This window comes from Branchiostoma lanceolatum, chromosome 1 (genome assembly GCF_035083965.1).
Source record: "Branchiostoma lanceolatum isolate klBraLanc5 chromosome 1, klBraLanc5.hap2, whole genome shotgun sequence".
NCBI lineage: Eukaryota > Metazoa > Chordata > Leptocardii > Amphioxiformes > Branchiostomatidae > Branchiostoma > Branchiostoma lanceolatum.
In genome coordinates, this window is record NC_089722.1 from 40211483 (window position 1) to 40227301 (window position 15819).

Here is a 15819-nt window from a genome sequence, read left to right on the forward strand (position 1 = left end):
TGGTTAAAAAAAGATAAAATTTTATGGTCTAGTGTATCAGTTTTCATTGATACCAAGCCTGCGTATACCTAGAAAAGATAAAACTAAATACAGCTCTAGTTCGGCATATTTGTGCACAAAGGGATTAACCCCCTTCCCCACCCGGGATACGAAGACCATTTGGACAAGAGGGTTGCTGAGTGTTGCTTGGTTAAACACATTTATTTCAAACTTGGCATTGCAAAGATGCACATCAATGTGCTTACTATTTGTTTTGTACAAATACTGCATATCGTTTAAAACATTGTATGGATTGACTCAAATATAGCAAATCAAACGCATTATTTATTAATAGTTGATATTCAAAGAAAAACAAAAACAGCCTATGTGGTACAAAATATAGTTGGCTTCACCATAACCATATCAATAAGTCAGGTAAGGTCCATACAAATGTGAACCCACTAAAGAGAGCTTTTCAAACCTTAAAAGTGTGACTACTGTAACTTTTCATCTGCTCACAAATCCAATTCAACAAATGCGGATGAAAATATCTACAAAAATGACAACTTTTACCATATTTCAACCTTTACATTGGCTCTATTAGGTACTTTGCATGTACGAAATGCTCAGTTATAGTAGCGTTTGAAAAATACGGCATGGGTGTGTTTTACCGGGCCCAGTCTGCTTAATTGACCCGTTTCTGTCAGTCTGTCTTCTTAGCTGCCATATAGAGTTTCGCAGCCATCGTAGTTTTTCCGCCACCGTGAGGGGCTAACTACCCCTCGGGCGGGCTAATCTGTGTGGGCGGGCGGGCATCATCCCAGCGCCGCAGAGAAACCGGGGAGCTCCCGACCGTTTCCAGGCTAAGTTATAGTAGCGTTTGAAAAATACTGTAACTCCTGGCTATACAATACGGGTAGTCAAAACTTCATCATGAAGAATATAGCGGGTAAAGGTCTCAGTGCAGGCTCCAATATGCATTCAATTGTTAGTGAACAAACTTGAGTTTCTGGTTTAGAATGATATAAATAACTTGACAACTGTATATGATATAACGTAGAGAAGCATCCACTATGTATCAGGTCCAGTAAATTACTCTACAAATGACAATTGTGCATGGGATGAGTTCATGAATATTTGTGCAGTCTATGGTGGGTCAATGTTCTATCGAAGACTAAAGATATAACACTTGGCAGATGATTGTCCAGTGGAGGCCTGTCCGTCTCTAGGTGTCCGGAAAGAAAGCCTGTGACGAGAGTAAAATGCATCCAAAATCAACAGTTTTTCATGATAGGTCCTAAAGGTATCCCCCCCCCTCACAGACCTTACTTCAACCACTGACAAAAGGTAATGCATGCTATCTGAAACGTCTGATCGTTTCCAAATCTGTCTTGTAATTGTTACCTTGCGATATCTAGATCATCCATGGAAACACATGTACAGCCACTGTGTTATTCTCTACATTAAGCTTGTTCTGGTGAGATAGTATAAAAATTTTCCTACACGAAGAACATCTATGAACTAGAGTTAAGTATTTGTGCTACATATACTTCAGGTTTGCTATGTTAGTTGAGCGATTACGGGATCTTTTTATAGTATGAATTGGTCATGAATTTTTCTTTTTATTTGAGTCGAATGTGTTATAGTTGTGTGCCGATTTGTTAACAAATAGAGAGAAAACGCTGGCGACCCCCCAAAACACCCGTCCCAATGAAATGGTATGGCTTCCCTGCTACGTCACAAAATCAAGATGGTGGCCACCACACAGCCGACGAAATCAGCAAGGGTTTTGCTACGCAAACCTGTAAAAACAGTACTTTGTTCTCCCATCCGTGAATAGTTTCATCAGGTTGGTAAGTCACTGAAGAAAAAGACTCTTTTTTCACAACCAAGGGATTTATTCAACCGACGTTTCGGTGACCCTCTGTCACCTTCTTCAAGGCAATTCTGACTGGTTCACATAGCAATACAGCACAGGTGTTGCTGCTTATACATATTAATGAGATGCAAACGCCAAATATTTACATATGTACAAACACAGGGGATGACATCACTATGCGGTCCCAAACGTACAGAAGTGTAACACATACACAACTACATATCGATCAACAAACAATGCAACGATTATTTCTTTAGGATGCGGTCCCAAACGTGACTGAGTCTATATCCCCCCTCATCACGGTTCATGACTGGAGCGGATTTCCTGATCCATACAGACTCCTTAATCCAACGTGTTACTCTATTGTCCTCTCGGTCTATCACCTTGGCCCCATCCCAGTCTATAGCACAGTTGTTTCTCATGATGTGGTCTGTCACTGCTGATTTGTTCTCTTCCTTCTCAGCATAGTGATGTCATCCCCTGTGTTTGTACATATGTAAATATTTTGCGTTTGCATCTCATTAATATGTATAAGCAGCAACACCTGTGCTGTATTGCTATGTGAACCAGTCAGAATTGCCTTGAAGAAGGTGACAGAGGGTCACCGAAACGTCGGTTGAATAAATCCCTTGGTTGTGAAAAAAGAGTCTTTTTCTTCAGTACCTTGTTCTGTTCCAGCAGTTGTCCCAACCTGTCCTCTATGACGTCAGGCGTGGGCCTTACATCCGGGTCATCCAGCCAGCAGAGGTTCATCAGTTCGTACCTTAGTCATGCACAAAATGTTCAAATTTATCAAAACTCTATTGACATCAACCCGTTCTTTGTGTTACAAAGCATAAACAGACACTGATTTGGGGACATGTGCTCCATTAACTAGAACACAGTGTTAACACACATGTTAAAAAGGGTAATACCTGTACTTCTTTGCGACTCTTCGAGTCACAAATTTAAACTAAAATAGGGCAGCACTGAGAGTGCATAAAATGGTTACGAAACACACCAAGAAACACATACAGACACGCAAACTGACAATAACACATCACTCATTGTACTAGATTAATCATTTGTTTCCCAAATAAGTTAATATCTGAGGTTGGGCATTAAGGAATCAATGTTCAGATATCAATTTCCTGATCAAACATTAGACTCATAACATCAGACACTTAACTTAGTGCTTTGCGTTTCATTGCATTGCATTGGACTGTTCTGTATAAGCCCCAGAAGGTAACGACTTTAAATGGTACAACTGAGCATGGTTTGGAACATTGCTGACTGAAAGGCAAAGCAAGCTAAAGATCAGACATGATGATCTCAGTAGACTCGCACATTGTCCAACACCAGACTTGGTATTTTACTTACAGCTCGTCGGAACAGCCGTTCGGTTTCTGCAGGCGATACCCTCGGCGCAGCCTCGTCACCAGAGTCTCGTATCCACAAACCTCAGGATAAGGGGTCCCTCCTGGAATTTTACAGTTTTTCCAGTCAGCTACGTATACGAATAGTACTGATGGTATTTTAAACATACAATTCGAACTCGACTACCGGATAAATTACGGATATCATTTCCGGACATTTCGAGTGACATCAATCACTTTTCTGCCGTCACTAAAATGAACTAGCAGGTGTCCCTCCGGGAATTTTACGCTTTCTCGTCAATTACGAATAGTTCTAATAGTATGGTTTAAGGAGGAATATATGTGTTATTTACGTGACGCTTATTAGCCTAGATGTTGAGAAGAGAAACCACACAGTCTGGTCATACTCACTTCCACTCGCACTCGATTTTTCAGCAGTGCATCTAGGGCCCAGGCAGTACGATTACAGTACATGAGTTTATCAAGTTTATAACTGTTATAGTAAAGACAGCTGGCGTTCATCCGAGATGCAGGCATGTATGGACATCGAGTCCAGGAGTTACATACAGGAACGTTATCATTTTAGACAGGAATAAGTAGAAACTAGAGTTCCACGATCTCATACCTTTGCCAAATGATTTTAACCTTTATGACTGACGTATCAGGAGCGTTCCTCATCAATTATAAATCATACCAGTTGATAGTCTTAAAAAAGAACATGTCCAAAGTATGAGCTTAACAACTGATGAGCTCAACTAAGAAGGTTATGCTTATATTTATCATCAATTTTGCAAATGAGGCCCCTATTAGCATAATTTGATTCAACGATGTTCAAATTCACATAACAGCCCGATGCCAAAAAAAAGTACTAAATGTATGAAATTGCCATCATTTGCCAGTGTGGAATTATAGAAGTTTTTCATTTAGTATGCAAATTTGGCCCACATTTGCATATTTCTATCTATCAACATTCCTCTCTTCCTCAGTTGCAATTTGAATAGTCATATCATGGAAAAAAGCAGATTTTCAAAGTTGCCTCATTAATTATGCAAATTAGGATCTGATTTGTATAATTATCGTCCAATCATACTAAACATCACACAAGCTATCTACAAACCAAAAATCATCACCATCAATCAAGCCCATCCTGAGCTACAGTATTTCTCATTAATCATGCAAATGAGGTCTTCATTTGCATAGTTCATATCAATTAATATTTCTCTCTTCCTGAGTTACATATGTCACATGTTTCAGAGTCCTATAATGGAATTTGGCGGATGTATAAACTTTCCTCATTAATTATGCAAATTAGATACTGATTAGCATTAGAAGTATCTAACCATGTACATCATCACTCAAGCTATCTACTTACAAAAATCATTACCATCCATCAAGCCCTTCTTGAGTTATTCCCTTTCAAAGTCAGACGCAAAACCTGCTCCTGCAGTTAAAAAAAGCCAATAGGGGGCCCAAACCCATACCACTTACTCTTTGTCCAAAGATCTATCTACCACTCAATAATCAGTTCCATAGCATGTCCAGAACACGAGATATCAAAACAGGAAGTTCCGCTGCGGTACAGTTAGAAGCCGCTAGGGAGCCCAAAATCTAATCGTTTTAGGTCTCATCAAAACCTACCAGCATATCAAATACCAAAACAATCCATCCAGGCATTCTCGAGTTATCCTGGTCCACTACAGACACACACACAAAGTTTAACGCTACTCTTTGCATAACCTTCACGGCGAAGGTAAATATAGTCTTTATTGGTATTTCAGGCAAAAATAGCACAGAGGCACTGACCCAAAGTTGCTATCTCCCACAGCACGACTCCGAACCCCCACATGTCGCTCTTACAGCTGTAAACACCCTCGATCAAAGACTCCATCGCCATCCACTTGATAGGCAGCAGCAGGTTGGTCTGTGGGACAATGCGGTATTGTAAGAATTAATGCGGTTCAAGGAATGATGTGTCCGTCAGTGTCCATCATCATTACCCACTGGTTTCTGCATCTACAGTCGTGGAAACGTCCTACACCTGCTTTCAGACTTTCTTCGTGCATTTCTTTCTTCTGACATTGTTCACAGTTTAGCAAAAAGGGCAATGCTATTAAAGAAAGACAAGTGTTTATTTACCATGATTTTACAGAGAAAGAGGTGACCCTTGTCTACTACCTACCAGAGGGTGCCTCATGTACTGTGTCGTCACGTACACGTCACGGGCTAGTCCGAAGTCGGAGATTTTGGCGACCAGCCGTCCGGCCTGGCCGCCCGGAGAGGACAGGACGATGTTCCTACACGCCAGGTCACGGTGGGTGATCTGGTAGGGGCGATCAGGGTGGAATTTATAGTTGAGATAAAGGCATTGAATGAATGGTCGTATTACGTCGTTGAAAGACAAAACATATTGTAGCAGCCTTCATTGGCTAAAATGCAGCATGGTTTACGATTAAAAGTAATCTAAAATCAATAAAGATACATACATGAGCTAAACATCACAAACCTCACAATACTCACTTTATAGTCTTAATGCTTATTTGAGCTCGAAGCGCTAACATTATGTGAAGATCAAATAAGCATTCGTACCATTTACGTCACGGAAACATCCATGGCTGTCCCTGAGGATCGAAATGAACAACACCCCCAAACATATAGAAACAAATTACTAATCTTTGTTTATAGTATAATGTCAAGGACGCCTGTTTATAACGCGGCGCACTAAGCTTCAGCTATGGTACTTTTCCTGATGGCTGCTTCAATTGGGAACTGCAAGTTCAAAATCTGAGTAGCAAACGACGTACCACTCATTCAGAGCATTATTTAGTAGAAATGTGGCAGAAAAACACGAGGTACCCGACGGCGTTTGAGCTCGAGCATCCCCCGGGCGATGTCGATGGCCACCTCGGTGAGCTGACGCCCCAAGCCCGGCGGGATGTCTGCCTGGTAACGGTTGTTCTGAACGCTCATCAGGTACCAGAGTAACTCTCCTGGCTCGGCGTACTCAACAAGGATGTACCGCGGATCTGCAAAGAAAGGATTTATATTCTTTTTCAGAAACGTTGTGATAGAAAAACACATCTTTGTTATTTCTAACGAAATCATCATTACACATCATGATTTCCTATTATGTCCAACCGATAAAAAAGGAATTCAAAGTCATTCAGACATTTCCCACTTATTCATACATCTTGCAGCATTGCCATTTCGCATTTCTGTACCTTTCTTCTTCACTCCATCAATCACAAGTCCAATCAGACTGACGATGTTCACGTGACCTCCATCGTCGTTGACTTCCACCAGCAGGCTCGCTTCCTTCGCGAAGTCCCGGTAGGTCATCTCATTGGCTCGGTCCACCCTGTAGTTAAGGTGACGATACATGTTCACAAATGATTTAACATGTGAGAGTCGTCTGCTGCATCATTTGGTTTTCTACACTGTACTGTTTTGATTGACTTTAGAATTTATTTTGAAAATAGAGCTATTGGATGAAACAGGTGGTCGTTTACAGATATCCACGTGGTGCAAGCGGTAACGCAAACCAGTCGCTTTGCCAGCTAGATAGATGGAATTCTGTGGATCCGTGGGTCTACTGGCTCGAAGCCTATAGTCGATCAGCTCGGACATGTTGTCAGGGATTGCTTTCGTCTTTTCTGATGATGACATAAAGCCAGCGACCTAGTCTATGAGAGAGCTTCAGGGGTAAGCCTCAAGCGTCAAACCTTTGTACGTAAAAGAACCCAACACTTACTGAGAAAAGCTGGGGTGACCGGTGTTCTTGGCTAAATAAGTGAGGCCAAAGTGCACTACTACTACATAACTTTAAAAAAAACACTTATGCCTAACATCAATTAAGTATGACTGCCTTATATTTTACATTAAGAATCCAACTTTTTCTATGGGCCTTTGTTATCTTATTATATTCACATGCCGTTCAATTGTTCCAACGTTATTCTTACCTGAGAGTCTTGGCAGCTACAATGACGGCCTGTTGTCCTTCTTCCCTCAGCACGCCCCTCCTCACGTGACCGAACTCTCCCTCTCCGATCAGCTCCTCCAGGAACAGATCCTTTCTGTCCTTCAGCCATGGCTCCATCTTCTCAGACCCAACGATGTCCTGGGGAACAACATACAGCATACTGAACTTGAAGTTCTGCTGCAGTACCGTCGTCAACCACCTAGAGTTCCATGATCAGACTTGTCCATTGTGTTTATGACACCTACCGTACCCACATGCAAAATGTCATAGAGGGCGATCCACAACTTCTCGACTTATGCTATCTAGAAGCATACTCATGGCAACCGCACAACTACAAACAAATGTCACAGAAAACGTATGTATCTGTATCTATAAAGACATAACCGCCCTTCGGCGTAACACACCGGCTTGGCAGGCAGCAGCAGCTGGTTACATCACACTGAACGACCTGTCACATCTAACCTTGGCACATCTAACTGCAAATGTGGTTTAAACCTCCTCGGCAAAGGTAGATATTAATCGTAAGCTTTTGTTTACCTCAAGGACTTCCTTGAATAGCTGTGACGGGTCTAACTTGTATCTCAGCCGCTTGACGATCCGCACAGTACAGAAGGCTGCTGCAATCAAGGCAACCACGAGAGCGGCTGTGACTGAGCCAACGAGCTTTGCGTCGATGGGGACAGCCTCTGAAAGATTAAAAAGAATGGTTTATGGCTCTCTCTCTCTCTCTCTCTCTGACTCTCTCTCACTGCATCTCTCTCTCAATATATATCATTGTTTTATAAGAAACTGTACCCAACCTTTCTCTACTTTCAAAACTATGGCATGGAAGTCACTGGGGGACCCCTTCTCTGTTTAAATCTCCCCGGTCTAGTATGAAGTAACTATAACTCCAATGTGCAATCCGTATCTGTATTTTCTCCCTTTTAGATTTTATAGTGGTATTCATAGAATGTTAATGTATATTGATTCACGGTAAGAGTTGTAGGATTGTATATGTGTATGTTTTATTTTTAACTAATGCAACTGTATTTTCTCATGTACTTTCGTAGCAAGGCTGGCCCCTTGTAATAGCAATAGCTAGTCGGGCAGCCTTGGCTGCTGTACATTGTACGCAGCCGAACAAATAAATAAAATAAAATAAGAAACTGTACAGTATACGCAATTAAGATTTAGCTGCGATGTAGCAAGTCTTGATAAATCATTCATTTATCTATTAATTCAAACTGAATCATTCTTGTAGATTGCAATCATTTATGTGATTCTAATAAAGGGTCTTACCTGTCGTGAAGGCGACAACCTTAGCTTGGCCCGTTCTGCCGTTGGCGACTGTCGTGACCGAAAGGTTGTAGGTCGTCTCAGGCCACAGATTAAACAGAGTCCTAGTGACACCTTTAAATGTCCCGTTTGGAAATGGTACATTTACAAGAGGGCTTGAAAATTGAAAGCAGTACAGATGAGAATATAAAAGATGCCAACCTTTCAATAGCTTGAAAGATTAGTTTATTTTTTTATTGTGCTGTAGATTCTCAGTTTGTGACATCAGCATACTAATGGCATCACTAATGTTACCAAATAAACCTCAGGCTCAAAGTTTTATTGCCTGTATCTTTGTAAAACAAGGAACAACAGAAGATGTTTTATAAAAGATTCTAAAATTGACCGGTGTCCTTTACCTTGTGTGATGAGATGAAGTCGCCCTTATTTGGAACAGGTCTACAAACCCTTCCGTCGGTGGAATCAGGTTCAAAGTCACGGATGTCGAACCCGCGGTGACTATAGGCACTTTTGCTACAGGAGAAGGATCTGAAAACGCAGGAGCATGCTTTAGGTATAATACATTTTAGCACTTCTTTATACAATGTAGCCTTCATGAGGATGCATTTTGCATGTATAAAAACGGGAAGAACCACTGACATAGTAACCCCTACTTATATATGTCAGAGCTACCAAGTGGCAACCCTTAGGTTCAATCCCAATGGCTGCCAATACACTGCACGAATTGGCATCGGATCCAGGCGGATACGTACAGGGATTCCTCCGGAAATATTCCAAATCCCGTGCGGATTAAGTCGGATTCGTTAGTTACGTTGGATTCGTCAGTATCCGTCAGTATCCACCCAAAATACAAAAATATCCCTGTACGTATCCGCCGGGATGCGAGGCCATTTTGTGCAGTGATAGTTATACGACAATCTTTATTGACTCAACAACAGTATAGAGACTTTTGCAAGTACTTCTACAACTATACAAGAAAACAAACAATTGAATACAAAAGAATCAACATATGGATAATTGAACGTATAATGTATCACTTGCACTACTAGCTCTATAGTCAAAACAGTCTTTGTTACTAGAGCAGTCTTCGATCAGTGGCATATTTTAAAGGTAACAAACACGTACCTCCAAATGTTTGACGTCTACTGTACGTCTTGTTCCTGGAGTGCCCGTCTCGCGAGAACGCGAGACTAGGACGAGACTTGTGCAGATCTTCTGGCCTCCCCCCGCCTCCTTCCGGAGCAGGAGTAAGTAGGACTTGGGCAGTTCCCAACCTTCGTTACGGTTCATCCCAGTACGTTCTAATTGGATGTGCACTGCCTCTTTGATCTTTCTATGGGCCTTTCGAATTTCGTGTTGTCGCGAGACTAGGTCTCTCCGTGAATAAGACGTACAATAGACATCGAAAGTTTAGAGGTACGTGTTTGTTGCTTTTGAAATATGTCACTGATCGAAGAATGTTCTAGTAACTGTGATTATACGTTACTGATGAATCTCTTCAACGAAAAACATTATTTGTTATGTCTACCTATTCATCACTTACACTACTAGTTACCATAGTGACGTGGGTGGAAATGTTCTAAACTCACCAGTAGCAATGATGGCGGTGGTTATCATTCTCCAATAATAAGGTTCGCTCTTGTCTGTGGGCCTGTCTCCAGCTGCTGTCAACTTAATCTGAAACCGGAAAATATCACACTCTAGATCGTCAACAATTGCCTGTTAATTGTTGGTCAAAACAGATCTTCACACAAAGATTTTTTCACAGTGCTGTCTCATGGTTATTTGTATCATTGAAATTCAAGTAAACAAACATCCTCAAACAATCTCGCAGTACCGTGTCTTAGCCTGCACTCGATTGAATGACAATAGTAGTAGTGCTCAGGCGAATGAATGCGTACGCGTCCTTTAATTAGTAACAGAAATATGTCATGAAGTAATCATCAGGTTTTATGCATCTACAGCTGCCTCACAGGCTATGGATGTGTAAATGTTTCTGTTAGAGTAGTGCCGATGAAGGCTAACTGATCTCGACTGTACTCACTTCGTATTCCTTTCCGGGAGTGAGTCCGGTAAAAGTTCCATGTAATGTAGTCTCGTTGTAGAACATCTGTGAACTTCTTGTTTCCCTCTCAACTGGTGTAATCTCCAGCTGAAAAAAAAACGTTTTGCCTTATATATCTCTCTCCCCGGGCCCCCATCTCTCTGCCTTTCTTTTTTCGGTCCCAGAAAAATGATGTAAAATTGATAAAACCGGATGAATAAAGTTTAAAGAAAGAAGATAAATTTAAACACATTCATTCTAATCTCGTTACACTTAATTAATGGATTCTTTGGTCAATAGATTATGGTCAGTTTGAACGCTCTGAACAGTTCATGACACTCACGCTGTAACGGCCCACACTACAGTTACAAAATATTGCTGATGTGATATTTTGCGAAACTATGCGCTTTTATTTCATCATCATATATGACTGTTTTGTACCCTTAGGTTTTAGTAGTTTATGCCTCACCCTGTAGTAGAAGAATACTGTTATGTCTTCTTTCAGGTGACTCTGGATCCGTTGTTCTTGGAATGACGGCCAGGCGACTGTGATGCTGGTGTTAGTGACTGACACGGAGCTAAAGGACCTAACCGTCGAATCAGAAGCTGTGGAAAAACATAAACAGACACGACTTAATGAAATTATAGCATTTTTCCAAATTTGCACAAATTGCACATACACAATGTGTGTCATACAAATGAACGTCTTTCCGGGAGGCAATAAACGTTGGACAATGAAAATGCAAAAAATAGGCAGCACCCTATTCATAACAAAAGATTTTTTTAGATATATTTATACATGGAGTAAAGTTAACAGGCAACAAAGCCTGCGAAGTTTCGTTGACTTGGCAAATACTACATAGACACTTACCATTACTAGGTGCAGTTTCTATTGAGTCGTACCCTCCACAACTTCTGTTGCCGTTTGTTGTGACGATTGTGCAGTTCCTGAAATACGTTTTCTACGATTTAATCCTTTTGTTAGGAAAGATTTTGATACTAAGGATTTGTTTTAAAAGTCAAATGTCCAAAACACTCGTAATATGCACCCGTCGTGAAGACCTGGCAGTCATTGTCGTTCAACATCCATTTTTATACTATTTTCTAAGATAGGCCATCGGGAACAAACTTGATAACACAGCAAGACAAACAAACCGAAAACAATACCTCTGTTTTCACGGATGTAAAAACAGACATACAAACAAACAAACAAAGAAACAAACAAACAAACAAACAAAAAGGTCAGTTAAACCTACCTGCAGTACCAGGTTCCGGGTTGCAGGTCTATAAAGGTGGCCTGTCTCCACACATATGGTGGGATTTCCTGTACCATTGGTGGTCTGTGCACGTCACTGCTATGTTGCAGTCAGGGAAACAACACATTTAATATATACAGATAGCAAATATGATGCTTACCTTACCAGTAACGATTTTCCTTAATTGACATAATATTGTCAAAACATTTGGTCAGGAGTGAACTAGTGTGTCTAGGACATAGAAAAAATAGCCTAGATACTCACGCATATACACACATACACATAAACACACAAACAAAACAAGAGTTCAGAGACCTCAAATCTCTATGGAATATGTATTATGCAAAACTGCACATTTGCATAATTCATATCAAACAAGAGTTCTACGACCTCATACCTTCGTCAAATGATTTTGACCTTTATGACTGACGTATTAGGAGTGTTTTTCATCAATCATCAATCATACCAGTTGATCCTCTTCACCCAAATAACATAAGTTGTCCAAACCTCCTTGTTATGACTATGAGCTTAACAAAGAAGGTTATGCTAACATTTATCATCAATTATGCAAATAAGCTCCCTCCTTATTAGCATAATTTGATTCAATGGTGTTCACATTCACACAACTTCCTAATGCCACAAGTATGAAATTGCCGTCATTTACTAGTATGGAATTATAGTAGTTTCTCATTAATTATGCTAATTAGGCCCACATTTGCATACTTCCTATCTATCAACATTCCTCTCTTCCTTAGTTACAAATGTCACATATTTGAATAGTCATATCAGGGAACACAGCAGATTTTTAAAATTGCCTCATTAATCATGCGAGTTAGAATTTGATTTGCATGATTATCATCCAATCATACAAAGCATCACGTAAGCTATCTACATACCAAAAATCATGACCATCCATCAAGACCATCTCGAGTTATAGTTTTTCTCATTAATTATGTCAATGAGGTTCTCATTTGCAAAGCTGATATCTATTAATATTTCTCTCTTCCTCAGTTACATATGTCACATGTTTGAGAGTCCTATCATGGAAATTGATGGATGTATAAACTTTCCTCATTAATTATGCAAATTAGATACCGATTTGCATAATAAGTATCTAATCATGTACATCAGCACTCAAGCTATGTACTTACAAAAATTTATGACCATCCACCAAGCCCTTCTTGAGTAATTCCCTTTCAAAGTCTGAAGCAAAACCTGCCCCTGCTATAGCCAACCCATAGGTCTGCTTGGAGACTAACTTACCAATGCCTACAGCTGGCTGACAGCCAATTTGTGTAACTGACGTTTCCTGCCTTTAAGATGACCCCTCAGGACCCCTACCCCTATCCATGACGCCTTGGAACAACACAGCCAACACGTACACATACTTCAGCATACAATATAACACATTTTTACACTTTTCTCGTTAATTATGCAAAACACTTCGCCCAAAATCTAATTATCTTGAGATTTCCCACATACACACCGACACACCAACTACGACAACAAACCATCCAGGCGTTCTCGACTTATTCTGTTCACTAACAGACACACAGACAAGCATCATCGAATAACCTTCTCGACGAAACTTCGTCGACGAAGGTAACTATGTTCACTGCCACATAACTTCCAAATGCCTTCCATAACTTCCAAAAAGTATGAAATTCCAGTTATCTACCAATATGGAATTACAGTATTTTCTCATTGATTATGCAAATTATGTCTTCATTTGCATAACTTATATCTGTCAATGTCCCTTAACTCCCTTTATTTCTCAGTTACATATGTTGCATTTTTGAACTGTTGTACCATTGAACGGAGTTGGTTTATAAAATGCCCCCATTAATTATGCAAATTTGATTCTGATTTGCATTATCACCATTTCATCATATCAAGTAACACTTACACTAACATAAATTTAACAAGTATACAGGTTTGGTTGTGTATACCTCTATGGTTTGACGAGATGTCGGGTCCCTAGGTATTTCTTGCCCTACTCTCGAAACCAACATGTTACCCCTCTCAACATACCTAGAATGGGAATAAAGATAATCCTCATTAATTATGCAAATTCAGTCCAAAAAAACAACAATGTAAACCTACCAGCGCCTGTCCGTGCTCTGGTACAGCTGAACCACATACTTAACGAAGGAGTCGTCCACGCCGGTGTCGTCCCAGAGCAAAGTGACACTGTACCTTAAAAGTGCAGGATCGGAGATCCAGCCCGCTGTCGATGTAGCTAGTGGGAAATTAATCATTGATCACATTACATATTGTAATGCACAACCTTAAGGTTTTTTGTAAGGTTACATAGATCATGTACATAGAGGCGACATGACACGGCAGGAAAATAGCTCTCCCGACAAGTCTGCGAACTAGAATGTCAAAGTACATTTTAGGCCAGAATAGATATGTCTTAGTGGAGTCAACTGGTCGAGTTAACGCGCTTGGAACGTGAGGTGAGGAGGTAACGGGCTCGGCTGCCAGCGTTCATGGCTAGACGTTCGAATTCGGTCTTCCTCATTCCATCCAGGTGTAAAATGGATGCCTGACTTTGGTTGGGGAAGCAAACAGCGGCCTTAAAAAGGCTATGGGACTACCTTTTCCTTTATACCTTTTAGATATTTTTTTTCTTGATCACTAGGCGATTTTTAGGGATCGATCGGTGTTCTTTTTTCTGCCCAACTCATCAAAAACACGACAACACGACGTAGACAGACCTGGTGAACAAGTCCTGATGGGCATGGTTCAGGTTCGGTAAAGTTCAAACTGCGCAACAAATCTGCCAGCAGAACAAGTTTCCGTGTTTACTTACGGATGTGACAGCTCGCAATGATGACGGCTGCTCTGATCAATGCTCCAAGGATCCCCATGTCTTAGTTGAATAAGGCCGCTGTGAACGTCACAACGTAGATTCAACAACTCGAAAAGCCTCAATTTCTCCAGAAAAGTGGTATATATCTTCTTTTGCACGAGAAATGTTGTACTATGCCCCGTGAACCGTTTGAACTCTAGACTAGTGACTGCACCTGAACTGGTGCAGTGTTCAGCATGGGTGCATCTCAATGGAGGGACACGGAACTATGAGATAGTGTTACATGTACTTTTCAGAGCATTGTGCGTTTGTGTTTTGAACTGCGACTTGGGAGGGTGTGTTTGGTTTTGCTTGGTCTAGTAGGTTCAATTAATAGGCCGGAGGATACAATGTCTCAACGCGTCACTGATCCCCGTGTATTAGTGCACCCTTTGAGCACTAGACTAGTGACTGCACCTGATTAGGCGGAGTTTCAGCTTGGCCGCGTCTCAAAGCGAGGGACACGGAACTATGAGATAGTGTTACATGTACCTTTCATGGCACAGTACGTTTAGTGTCTCTTCTACCTGCGACTAGGTGTTTTGTTTTGTTGTTTGGTAAGTCAGGGCTCGAAATACTTTTTGGGGTTACTTGGAAGTTGGCAAACATTTTACTCGCAATATAGTAGTTGGTATGTAACTGCCTTACTGTACATACATACTCAGCCTGACATAGCAACTTTTAAAGCATTATCAAAAGGCTAAATATCTCACATGTATTCAAAAAAGACATTCATGCAAAATTGTATAGTGTGTAGTAAACACAAAAACAATTAAGTATAACAACATGTACAGCTTTTAAAAAGGGTTAAGAAAAAAATCAGCTTCGAGGAATTTGTAATGTAGCAGCAACAATAACAAAATTATTTAATTTTGTAAAAACACAATAGTGACTGACACATGTTAACGATTTAAAGCAGGTGCTACCATCAGACAGTTCAAATTAATTGGTCACTTTTGGATTTTATTACTTACAACTGATACGAAGTAACAGCTATTACTTCTGACAGCCTTCGTTTCTATTTGTGGATAATAGTGGGCGCTATCATTCAGTTGATAACAATTTTTCAGCTAGATATTAGCTTAGGTTACATCTGACGTTTTATCAACGCTTTATCTTATTTTATTGAGGTTTAACTTGTGGCGTAACGGTAGGAATTTCGGCCCAGAACCCGGCGGTACCGGGTTCGAATCCCCCG

General features: G+C 40.6%; 1 protein-coding gene across 1 annotated transcript; it reads right to left on the bottom strand.

Moving 5' to 3' along the window:
- Positions 1 to 172: 172 nt before the first annotated feature.
- LOC136426497 (angiopoietin-1 receptor-like) lies at positions 173 to 14640 on the bottom strand. Its single transcript, XM_066415165.1, has 18 exons — positions 14583 to 14640; positions 13871 to 14006; positions 11768 to 11866; positions 11383 to 11459; positions 10981 to 11117; positions 10512 to 10619; positions 10057 to 10144; positions 8866 to 8995; positions 8471 to 8622; positions 7727 to 7875; positions 7170 to 7327; positions 6432 to 6568; positions 6067 to 6236; positions 5393 to 5533; positions 5017 to 5134; positions 3218 to 3317; positions 2522 to 2621; positions 173 to 1225 (listed from the first exon to the last, which is right to left on the bottom strand). Exons 1-18 carry the CDS (start codon positions 14638 to 14640, stop codon positions 1205 to 1207), a joined length of 2079 nt encoding a protein of 692 aa, XP_066271262.1. The 3' UTR covers positions 173 to 1204.
- Positions 14641 to 15819: the final 1179 nt, after the last annotated feature.

What these genes read in the sequence shown, in the direction of transcription:
- LOC136426497 (XM_066415165.1), bottom strand. Translation starts at nt 14,640, where the DNA reads ATGGGGATCCTTGGAGCATTGATCAGAGCAGCCGTCATCATTGCGAGC. An exon ending in CTCCCGGAAAGGAATACGAA is followed by an intron (nt 10,145 to 10,511) that starts GTGAGTACAGTC and finishes TTCCGGTTTCAG; the next exon opens with ATTAAGTTGACAGCAGCTGG. An exon ending in AACTGCTGGAACAGAACAAG is followed by an intron (nt 1,226 to 2,521) that starts GTACTGAAGAAA and finishes CTCTCGTCACAG; the next exon opens with GCTTTCTTTCCGGACACCTA.